At 52.2% G+C, this 12,312-nt stretch overlaps 1 protein-coding gene across 1 annotated transcript in view; it reads right to left on the reverse strand.

The window, feature by feature from the left end:
• Window positions 1-9,073, reverse strand: part of LOC102444564 (vomeronasal type-2 receptor 26-like) — a 13,484-nt gene extending 4,411 nt beyond the window's left edge. Inside the window, exons 1-3 of the mRNA XM_006111317.2 lie at window positions 8,859-9,073; window positions 4,943-5,234; window positions 1,082-1,939 (exon numbers count right to left, since the gene is read on the reverse strand). Of these exons, the coding sequence (XP_006111379.2) occupies window positions 1,082-1,939; window positions 4,943-5,234; window positions 8,859-9,073 (1,365 nt within the window). The remainder of the gene's footprint in view (window positions 1-1,081; window positions 1,940-4,942; window positions 5,235-8,858) is intronic.
• Window positions 9,074-12,312: the final 3,239 nt, after the last annotated feature.

Consider the following 12,312-nt stretch of genomic DNA (forward strand, 5'->3'; position numbering starts at 1 on the left):
GTCTCCCCGATCTGATCCCAGTAGACTTACTCCTGATTTACACCAGTGGATGTGCTAAAATTATTAATGATCATTATTATTGTATTATACACGTGAGAAAAAAGGTCCTACTGAAAATTTTGGCACACATTAAACAGGGCATGTCTTCACTCATAGAATCATAGAATCATAGAGCTGGAAGAGACCTCAGGAGGTCATCAAGTCCAGCCCCCTGTCTGAAGCAGGACCACTTGATGTGCCGGAGATTGACATTCTTGGCGTTTGATTTAGTGGGTCTACTATAGATTTGTAAATCGAACATTGAAGGCAGTTCTGGATGGCGTCTGTACTAAGGACTAGTTGACTAGTCAACTCTCTGATAAGCATTTGCTTATCGGAGAGTCTGTTCACTAGTTGACAAGTCAATTCCCCCTTTCCCCTTACTGCCTCTATGAAATAGAGACAGCAAAGGAGAAGGAGGAGGGGTACTTCAAAGCGGCAGCACCGCATAGCTGAGCTGACGTTTCAAAGGTTTCAAGGTGGTGTTTCAAAGGGGCAGCCACCGCACAGCTGATCCAAGGCCCAGCTGTGCAGCGCTGCCCCTTTAAATCGCTGAAGCGCTGTGGAGCCCAGGGTCAGCTGGGAACTCCCCAGCTGCAGCGCAGCGTGGAGCCAGGGATCAATGGGGGGACTCTTGTGCATTTCAAAGCAGGCACCCACATGCAGCCCGGAGTCAGAGGGACTTCCCGCTGGTCCTGGGTGCACATGGAGTTCTGCATTCCTCCTTCCCAGCAGGGGCTCTTGTACGTTTCAAAGGAGGAATGCAGAAGTGCCTATCGACTAGTCGAGTAGTCGATGGAAATTCCACTGACTGCTCGACTAGTCAATTAACCGCATTTTAACATCCGTAGTCTGTACTCGCAGTTGCTAGGGGTAAGGGAAGACAACGAGAACGCTGGCTCCCATTGACCTCCCGCAGCGGGGACAGCGCCAGGCTCGGCTTAAGTTAAGCCGACTCCAGTTCGACCTTCCAGGTCTCATGTAGACCTGGCCATAGAGGATTGCGAATGTTTATTGGTGCTTCCGTAAGCAGAGATATTACCTCCCATGGCTGGATGTTTTGAAGCTCCCACTGAGGTCCTTTGCCTGTGGCTTCCTTTTTGGCTTTGGATGAGTACAGGGCATGCAGCGCATGCGCCACAGCATAGACACCCTTGTAGATGTTGTAGCTCTGGCTGGACATTTTCATTTCAAAGTCAGAGCCCGGCAGGCCTGCCAGTTCTTCCTTCCCCGAGCAATTTCTCCCCCCCTTGATCGTCAAGCTGGTGTTGAGAATGGAGCAATTGAAGACACTGTGCCAAAACCGCTGGATGAAAATATCTCCTCGGGGCTGGTAAGGGTTGAGGGCCTGGAGGAACCCTAGGAACCCCGGCACCTCCTCTGTGTGGACCGCGAAGGACAAGGCACCGTGGAAGGGTTTTAGAGTCCACTGGTTGAGTGCGATAGACGACGTGAAGTCCCACTGAGCCGTTGTGATCCAAACCTTCCCTATCGGCATCAGGGCTGCCTGGGAGCTCGCATGTAAAAACATTTTCAAGCCTAGCAGGGAGTCCATGTCGCCATAGACAACAATCACCTCCGCTGTTGTCTGGGAGATAGTGGCATGGAGCTTGATATGGAGCTCCCGAAACGCATAGTCCATGGAAGAGGAAGGCACAAGTGGGGCCCGTTCGGTGAAGGCCACACAGATGCTGTTCCTAGTGAGCATTCGCTTCAGCGCCTGCCCAAACTTTTCTCCACTGTCATCGTCCGAAGTGATGAGGCCAATCCAGGTCCATCGGAAATGCTGCAGTAACCGGACCAGGCCCAGAGACTGGAGGGTCTCATTTGGGACCATCTGATAGACAGAAGGGAACTGCAGTTTATCGCTGAGCATGGTGTGGAATGAGCCATAGCTGATCTGAAAGAGAAAATCTGTCAAAGATCTGGGTGAAATCTAAAGTTTTTAGAGAATGGTTTCTTCTCTCGGTGGAAAATTTCTATGCAAAATGGCTGAGTTTTCTTTTGGGCTATCTAACACCCAACATTTCTTAGCAAAATTTCTATCAAAACCAAAACAAACACTTCAGCCACAAAACCCAGATATTTTGTTTCCAGTTGTTTATGTTCCCAGTGAAAACTGTAATATTTTCAAGAAAAAGATTTCCTTTGACCCCGATTTCCTTTTTCTCTCCCAAACCCCCAAATTATGCACACAAACATTTCCATGGAAAATTTCCAGCCAGCTCTTCTGAAAATTTGAAATTATTTCCCCCAAATCAAGTACCAATCTGACTATGTTTCTTCTGCATTGGCTTCTCCTAGGGAGAAGGGAGGAGATCACTGGTTGCAAAAATCCTGGAAACAATAAATTGGGAAACGGCCAGAAATGGTGAATTTTTAATATGTTCAATTGCAAAAAGGAAACCTGCCCAGTTAGGCTCCATAGCTCAGGGGTTTGAGCACTGGCATTGTAAACCAAGGGTTGTGAATGCAAATCTCACTAGGGCCATGTGTTTTGGGAGGTTGTGGAGTCTCCATCATTGGAGATATTTGGGAACAGGTCTATCAGGGTATGTCTAGACTACATGGCTCCATTGACAGAGCCATGTAGATGAGTTTACTAGACATAGGGAAAGGAAGCGGTGATTTAAGTAATCACTGCTTCATTTACATCAAAATGGCCACCACGCTGTGCTGATCAGCGGCACAGCAGGGCAGTCTGGACTTTGGGAAGCCTTTGCTGACTGCTCCATTATGCCTCGTGGAATGAGGTTTACCAGAGCGGTTGACAAAGGCTTCCACTGTTGACTGCAGAGCGTCCAGACTGCCCCGCTGTGCCACCAAACATCTGATCAGCACAGCAGGGCAGACATTTTGATGTAAACGAAGCAGTGATTATTTAAATTACAGCTTCATTTTCCTATGTCTAGTAAACTCATCTACATGGCTCCGTCGACGGAGCCATGAAGTCTAGACGTACCCTCAGAGATGACCTAGATGGTGTTTGGGCCTCACAATGGACTTGTTGACCTGCCAAGATTGTTCCATGATCTCTCTTTAAGAGTAATGTCATGTGAGCATGTGGGTTCCACTCCAAATAATACATCTCAGATTGTATGAATTAATGGCACCCCCGATAGTTATGTTTAACGAATTTTTGTGTAAACGACACCACGTAACCGCAGGAGTGTGATTGGTAACAGATTTTGGATATTTTATGCTGGGAACACCTTCTTGCCTTGTCAACAAATTGATGTATTTGGAAACACGTTGAGATCATTAATTTACATATAATCCCTCATTTAGATGAGGACGACAGTTCTTGACAAAGGAGGCTGGGAGTTTATGTCAATATCTGTGGTAGTCACCAGGCCCTGGAATAGGACAAACCAGCATGTGAGTTTTGAGATCCTGACTTGCTTGGCACGCCAGAGGCAGGGCAGAACTTGGGTAAAAGGAGTGAGCACGTGTAAGGTGGAAACCTAATTCTGTTGGGACTGATTCTGGGACTAGACCCTTTCTAAGCCTCAGAAATTTGATCAATGAGGGACTGGAAATTCTCACAAGTCGATACAATCAGTAACCACTCAATGAATCAGACAATGAAAGTGAGTAACTAGACGTGTTACAGCAACAACCTTCAGTCTTAACCACAAGAATCACTCAGGGATATTTTTCAACATCAGGTTCAGTTCCAGACTAGACTGGAGATGCAGCTGCATGAGGAACACTGTTGTGATGGGACCTGATGTGAAAATACATTACGTCCTGCAGCTGCCATGAAAAGGGAGTTCACAAAAGCTAAACAGTGAGCACAATGCACAATCAAACTGTGGAACTCCTTGCCAGAGGATGTTGTGAAGCCAAGACTAAAACAGGCCTCAAACAAGAACTAAATACATTCACCCGCACCCCCACCTGGTTCTTCCTTCCCACCCAGTATTAGTTCTGCACCCCCACCCCCTCCTGCACCATCCCTCCCGAACCCTGCACCCCCACCCCCTCCTGCACTGTCCCTCCCAGACCCTGCACCCCCACCTCAGTCTGCTCCTGAACCCTCCCTCCCAAACCCTGCACCCCCACCCCAGCCTGCTTCTGCTCCCTACTTCCTTCCTGGATCCTGCACCCCAACTCTCAACCCACTCCCCAGCATCTCCTCCCCTATGCTTAACCCCTCATTGTGCCTCCACCCCAGAGCCTAGGGGCCTCCACAAAATCTACTAGCCCCAGGCCCTCTAGCCCTAGGTGTAAGCCCTGAGTCGTGGCAGCAGCTTGAGGGGAGAGAGGCGAGTGTCTTTTTTCTTGCTTCTCATATGGGGTCGAGGTTTCTCTGCTTCTCACTTGCGTGCGGCACCTGACTGATTTCTCTGTGGGCCAGTGGCCCCCAACCCCCAAAAGGTTCCTGCTGGAAAGCTCTGGAAGCCCAGGCAGGCTGACACACCCTGGCTGGATCTGGAGACAAGTGACCCAGCTGTGGACGGCCTAGTTTGGGAGTTTTGCTGTGGATCAGAGAGAGCCGGATGTGAAGATGGACTCCAGCCAAATGGGGAACGTGGGGCTCTTGAGTCTGCCGACAACCCTGGCTTTCCCATGCTATTTGAGGGCACTCAGTGGCGGTGTCATAGTGCCACCCAATGAAAAGCTGGCTTAGGTCACTGCACACACGGCGGTCGTGTTGCTCCCTCAAGGCCAGTGCCGCTAACGGGAGTGTGAATGCATTTGGAGAGCCACAGAGAAACGGGGGCGCATGGTGGACTTGCAGAACCACGGGTTCCACGCCTCCAAACAGCAGGAGGGCCGAGAAGGGCTTGGAAATCCCCGTAGAGTATTTCCCCGTCTCTTCTGAGATGAATCAAGTTGCACAATGAGTCTTTGGCCCCATCTGAGTGAGCTGACACACCCCTCCCCCCCCACTCCTCACCTGCGGGATCTTGTAGAGGCCCAAGACAGTTGCCATCTGGAGGGATGTTTCAGCCCCGAGCCCCCCGATGACAGCTGCCAACTGGTCCTTCCTGTCGCACTTGTAATTGGGGATCATGATGGCTCGGGTGGAGAGCAGGGTGAAGGCGCTCTCGTAGGTCTTCCGGGGGCTGAAAAAGCTCTCGTAGATGCGGAACCCCAGGGTGATGTTGGGGAGCAGCGCGGGGTCCCAGTTGATCTGATCGATGGCAAACACCAGGGCCAAGACGTGCTGGTAGTTCTTGGGCACCAGCCTGCACGAGATTAAAATTGTGGGCGACAGGAGAGACACAGAGCTGTACACCCGGCAGCTTGCTAGCAAGGAGAGCTCATCCTTCCGCCCACTGCCCCGCCACAGTGTTAGACCATGAGAGCAGACAGCCTGGGTTAGACCAAAGGTCCATCTAGCCCCATGTCCTGCCCGCCGATGGTGGCCAATGCCAGATGGCCCAGAGGGAGTGAACAGAACCGGGAATCATCCCCTGTTGCCCATTTCCAGCTTCTGGACTTTTGAGATGTTATTGTGTTTTAGCAAGATTTAGTATTTTCCTTAAAGGGTGTGTCTAGACTACAGGGTTTTGTCGACAAAAGTGGACTTTAGTCAACAAAACTATACCTGTGTCCACACTACCGCTGAGTTCTGTTGACATAACGTTGACAGAACTCAGCAGTTTTGTCGACGCTGGTAAACCTCATTTTACGAGGCATAACGACTTCTGTCGACAGAGTTTCTGTTGACAGAAGGTGTTATTGCGTGTAAAGTGTCCTTTGCGTCTACAGTACCATGTCGACAAAGCAGCTTGCTTTGTCGACAGAACTCAATGTAGTCTAGATGCTCTTTGTCGACAGAAGCCTGTAATCTAGACGTACCCAAAGTGACAACTGCAGGAATCATGACTATGGCTACATCTACACTACAGAGAAAAGCTGGAAAAAGATCGGCAAGCTGCAAACCACAGTGTACAGATCTTTTCCACTTTCCTTTCAAAAGAGGCTTTTTGGAAACTTGGCATGAGGCTGAGGACCAACCCCAACTCAATCATCCCAGCCAGGGCTTAGTCAAGCCGGGACTTAAACACCTCTAGGGATGGAGATTCCACCCCACACCGGGGAACCGTCCCATTCCGAGGCCAGTGCCTAAGAACAACCTCTCGTCTGGGCCTTGGCGTTTCCCATCAGTCAGCTCAACCGGGACCTGCGCCGCTCCCCAACATCACCTGGGGCTCCACTTCTACGAGAGCTGCTGGGGGAGAGGCAACCTGAGCCCCCTGCCTCGGGAAAGCCCCCTCCGACCGAGTCCTCCAGTGGCTTGGGGGGGACGGGAGGAGACACTAAGGAATCAGGAGCCAGCAGGACAGGGGAGGGGCGCTGCAGGCTGCAGCCAAGCTGTGACTGTCTGGGTTTGCGTACGCGTGGGGTGGTGCAGCCAGCTCTCTTTGGACGGTGGCTGTTCAGTACTGGGGCCCTGCCACTGGCTGCACTGCCTGGATTTTCCTCCTCCGCGCCGGCTGCCCTTCGGTTTGCCCTTTGGTGGCTCGGTAACACCCACCCAGCCCCAGTCAAAGGCCACACCATCTAGAACTCCCGGCCTTTCATCGACTCCTCGATGGCCAGGCCGACAGGGGCCATGGTTAGCCACTAGCCTGGTCTGCATAGCGCACGGATGCGCCCTGCCTCGCCCGTAGGAAGATGCAGCTGCTGTTTATTTAAAGCTGGAGGTGCAGCTGTGTCCCGTGGCAAATTGTTCCAATTGTCCCAACCTACTCTGCCATAGAACTCACCCCTTCTCTCTCACCTGGGGAGGGCAGGGTTGGGTGTTCGAATCCCGCCCCATCCTGGGAGAGCTGAATGGCCCACACAGACTGCCCCGGAGAGGGAACTGGCTCTAGTGTTCGGAAGGCAGGGTAAGGGATTCCTGGAAGGTACGGACTGGGGCTGGGTCCGGCAGTGGCCTAGGGGATAGGGCGTTGATCTCCGGCTTCCAGCCCCTGGGTGCTGCTACACCTGGCTCTGGAGAATTTGAGAGCCCAGGGCAGACGGGAATCTCGCCGACAGGCTTTGGGCAAGGCGTTCTGAGCTTTCCCTGGCAGGAATCGCCTAGAGTGAGCTGTGCGGAGGTGTTCCCGGTGGCCCTTTCTGGAGCCCTTTCGAGGAAGTGCCGAGCTGAACTGGACAGTAACAGCCTGGGGAACGATACAGCCAGAATCCCTCCCCCCGCCTCCCCCATTTCTAGTCAGCATGCGCCCACGGACACACCCCAGGGCTGCACTGGCTCGCCCAGCCCCCGTCTTGCCCCGGGACTCTGGGTTCAGTCCATGATCCACCCCGACTGCTAATCCCTGTTCCTAGTCCCAGGCTTCCACACAGAGCCCGTGTCCTACACACGTGGCTGCCGTCGCTTGCCCCTAGACCCGACCCATCCCCTTGCATTGGGTTGTTGGCCACTGCAGACCCGGCCCAATCCACGAATTGTTGGGCTGCCTGCAAACTGAGCAGCAACAGCTTTGTTACTTTCTTCCAATTCCCTGATAAAGGTATTTGACTATTAACCTTGCTAGAAACCCCCCTTTACTGCTCAGTCTCTACAAGCATTGTTTTGGGATCTGTCAATTACCCCGTTCTTAGTCCTTTTTGCTCTGGTGACTCTGATTTTGTAAAACGTTTGTTTAACTTCGCATCAAACTCCCTAGGTAAGTGTGAGTACACCATCGCAATTTGTCACTTCATCCCTCTGCTAGCCACTGAAAATCATACGCGCATCAAAGACACTGGTTTGAAGAAACATTATATCAATCTGTTAACCATTCGCTCGCCTTTCTCCTCTGAGCTCAGAGCCGTTATCTGCCCGCCCCACTTTCTTGCACTGTGTTAACGCCTGATACTTGGCAGCCTGTTCCAACTTGTATTTATCTGTGATACTGTTTCCCTTCCCCAGAGGGGCAGAAGAGGTCTGTAGGAAAAGCTTGTCTTTTATTAACAGAAGTCAAGCTTATAAAAGATAATACCTCGCCCACATTGTCTCTCATATTATATCATCACAATTTCCTTTGTCAACTAAATCCATAAGCTCACATAAGCAGTTAAGAGTTTAGCAGGATTTTCATGATATCAAGTTTGTTTGGCAAAACCTAGCTTCTATAAAACAATGCTGACTGGCACCATATATTCTGGCATCATTTAATCTTTCTTGCGTAGCTTCCCATATCAGATTTGCCATCATTTTGGCTAGCATCAGGCTAATAAACTTGATTTATCTCTTTTAAATTCAGCACAGTCAACCTGCGGAACTCACTGCCAGAGGATGTTGTAAAGACCAAAACTACAAAAAGGTTAAAAAAATAACTAGATAAGTTCTTGGAAGACAGGTCCATCAGTGGCTATTAGCCAGGATGGGGAGGAATGGTGTCCCTAGCCTCTGTTTGTCTACTTGTGGGTGGCAGGGGAGGGCTCACTTGATGATTCCCTGTTCTGTTCACTCTCTCCGGTGCACCTGGCATTGGCCGCTGTCAGAAGAAAGGACACTGGACTAGATGGACTATCAGTCTGACCCTGTGTGGCTGATCTGATGTTCTTAAATATTGGTACATTTGGGGGGTTTGTCTCATTTTTCTCATTTCCCTGGGCATTCCTCAGTTTAACCAGATTTGTTCAATAATAATCATTCCCTCAAGAACTCCCTCGCCAATCCTTTTAAAGCCGCTGGGGGCAAGCAACACAGATACTAGTCACTTCACTGGTCTCTTTAAAATTCAGCCTATTCTCTGCCCTGTAAAGAGAGAAGCTGCCCCCAGCTCTGCACCGTGACCCCCCTGCCCCCCAACACTCAGCTCCAGGGCTCGCACTCACGACGTCTCCATACACAGCACAGCTGTACTCACATGAAGTACTTAATGTACCAAGGCAGGGGCGGCTGCCGGAAGGTCTCCAGGTCTAGCATGGAGATAACCTGAGAGAGGATCCCACCAATGACGTGGTCTCCCTGCCGATAATAATCTGGGTGAGTCGGGAAGAGTTTCTTCATCAAGCACATGGGGCTCCGGGTCCTGCCGAGGGCCCGAGGCAGCAGCAGCAGCAGAAAGAGGCGAATGATCATTGTGACGTTCCCGGGAATGTCATGCCAAGGGAAAGCTGAAATGCAGGCTCCCAGCACTTCGCCCGGTGTGCGGCTAGCAGCCGGTTAGAGGCAACACGCCCTGCAAGCCGCTGGCTTAGGGAGCTCTGCAGTCCCACAGAGGCCGGCGGCCCAGACTTTAAATCGGAGGGGAAGCTTTAACACCTCAGCAGGAGGCTGTGATGGACAGAGCCCTGCCTGACCCTTGCAGAGACCTGCACACTGCGTGGCCCAAGGGCTATTTATAGTGGCCGTCGGAGACGGGGCCAGGCGTTTCCAGCTCTTGCGTTAGACACTGGTGTTTGTTACTGATTTTCCAGCTGGCCTCTGGACTCTGCCAGGCCTCAGCGAGGCGGGGAAGCCCTGACAGTCATAGCGCTAATGACAGGGGCCTGCTCGTCTCCCCGTGGGGCTGCAGGTCTCGGCTTGCCCCATCAGAGCTGGAGAAAACACGTCGCCGGGACCTCGGGGACTCGCCCCTCAGAGCAGGCCGAGCCATAGCGAGGAAAGTCTCCTAGTGACGTGGAGCTGGGCCAGTGCGTTATCCGACACTGGGATTTCAGAGTGGGGTGGGCAGATCCAATGGGCCCCCCTTTCGTTTTGTCTGCGATTCGGCCTGTTGGGTTGCATTTGCTTTTTTCCTGAAGCAACCCCAATGAAAGGAGCTGCCGGACAGGCACTGCGCAGTGCTGAAGACACACAGGGCCACACTGGCAAGGCTCTTGGGTATCTGTCGGAGCAGATACGTGCTCCATGGGGTGTTCAGCCAGGCCCCAGTGAAGCCAATGTGAGGTAGGCCCAGCCTGCTTGGGGGTGCCTGGGTTAGAAAATCCGAGAATCCGAGAATCCCAGGGCTGGAAGAGACCTCAGGAGCCACCGAGTCCAGCCCCTGCCCAAAGCAAGACAGGACCAACCCAACTCAACCATCCCAGCCAGGGCTTTGCTGGGAGATTCCACCCCCTCCCTAGAGAACCCCTCCCTCTAAGCATCTAAACACCTTGACACAGCCGGCCTGTCCACCTCTCTAAATACCACTGCACACCACTGGCGTGTGTCTCCAAGATCTGCTTCCTTTGTGGCCCTGGCAGCTGGACATGGAAGCATCCTGCCGGTGGGAGATAATTAGGAAGGGACGCAAAGCAGGGGCAGAGCGAAAGCTGGCCCATTGTCTCCAGCAGGATTGGTCTTGTGGGTGGGGGATGCGGACCCTGCCCCGGGTGCTGTGTTCAACCTCCCCATGACACCCACACAGCCTGCCCACCCCCCTTTACTCCCCAAGCACTTGGGATGTTCCAGTGACTGCTTCCCTGGGTCGCCGTCTCTTCGTGTACGCGTGCCCCCCGTTACGTCTGGGTGTTTGCACTTGCAGTTAGCTGTATTGAAATGCACGTGGTTGGCTTGTGACCAGTGAACCCGGCAACCCAGATCTCTGAGTCAGCGACCAACCTTCTCCATTATTCACTCCTCCCCCACCTTGTGTCACATGCTCACACAGGGGTTACCGCCATGTACAGCAGGGAGGACATTTTGTTTAGGCCCAGAGACTGGCTGGCTGTGGGGCCCACACAAGCAGTGCTCTGTCGAAGGAGGTCACCAGGGTGAGATGGGAGGAGCGCGAAGGCTTTCTGTTTCCCCACGCTGGGCGGGAGCCTGAGCAAGGAAGGGAGGAGGAGGACAGAGGATACACCATTCGGCAGCAATGGGAGCGGGCTCACAACGGAGGCCATCAGGCAAGTGGTTGTCTCGGCCACAGCCGTGTCCCTGCAGGAGAGCGTCCGGACTGGAGCTGAGTGGCAGGAGAAATGGTCCATTTCATCCAAGGTGCAAAACGGGACCAGGAAGCCAAGACAATGGTGTCTATGGCTATGTCTACACTGGCAGCTTCTTGTGAAAGAACATCTTGTGCAAGGGTTCTTGTGCAAGAAGTCTTGCACAAGAACACATCCACACTGCCATGTGCGAACTGTGCTTTTGCACAAGAGCATCCATGGCAGTGTGGATACTCTCTTGCGCAAGAAAGCTCTGCTGGCCATTTTAGCCATAGGGCTTTCTTATGCAAGAGGTCTTCGGCAAGAGAGCTTACACCTGTTACAAAAGAGCATAGCTCTTGTGCAAGAACGGCTGTACTTGTGCAAGAAGCCATGAGTGTAGACATAGCCTCTGGGAGCCAGGAACCCGCCTATCTAAGGCCCTGCTGCCCTCTGCTGGCAAACCTTGGTGTTCATGGTGACCATGTAACAGCGACGGGAGGAAACACCTCACAATGACCTTGGAACAAAGCAAAACAACGGGGCAATGCACCACCTGTAGTTCTGGCTCCTTCGTATCCTTCCACATGCCTGCACACTCGTGGTGAGCCTGTCCCTGGTGTATTTCACGAGAGGCAGTGCTACCCTTGCAGGGTTTACACGTGTGTTCTCTCTCTGCAGATGACTCCCCCCACGTCTGTCTTGTCTTGACTCCCCCCACGTCTTCTGGATTTAATTGGCAGTGTGCTAGGAGGAATATCACCTCAGCATTAAACTGCCCTTGCAGGGTCCTTAGCTCAAGGGAATTGCTACATGTGGGGATTCCTGGAAACGCATCCGGACCAGGAGCCACAGACAAGGAGAAAAATATGGGCAGAAAATGTGCTGGGAACTACAACGCTCAGGTCAGTCCCGGGTGTTTCATCGGGCCAGCCAAGTCCTGCACATCCCCCAAACTCTCGGGGTGTGATTTTCAGAGGGGCCTAAGGGAGTTAGACTCCCAGCTCCCCCGATTTACCCAGGAGCTGGGCATTTGTTTCCCATAAGGACCTCTGAGAATCCCAGCCTAATGGATCTGGAGGCTTCAATTAATGGGAACTGGACATCTTTAAAAATCTTAACCCCAGGGATCCACGCAGGGAATTTGCAGCTGCAAGTTGTAAAGAGTCTCAGGTGAGTTAGGTGCCAAGTCCCACAGAGTGCCAATGGGAGCTGTGTTCCTGACTCCCTTAGACTCTGTCCGGTTGTGCAAAAAATACACGTATCAGACTTTTAAATGAATAGCAGGTATTCCAGGCCAGATTGTCTCGTTGTGTTCATTGCAGCCAGCCAGAAGTGGCTGCACTGGCACTATAGCTAAGGTGGATAAGGTACTGGACTGGGATTCAGGAGACAGAGATTTCCTTCCCAGCTCTGCCACTGCTCTGCTGGGTGGCCTTGAGAAAATCATGTGCCTCTCTGTGCCTCAGTTTC

The sequence above is a fragment of the Pelodiscus sinensis genome, chromosome 30 (genome assembly GCF_049634645.1).
Source record: "Pelodiscus sinensis isolate JC-2024 chromosome 30, ASM4963464v1, whole genome shotgun sequence".
Classification (NCBI taxonomy): Eukaryota; Metazoa; Chordata; order Testudines; family Trionychidae; genus Pelodiscus; species Pelodiscus sinensis.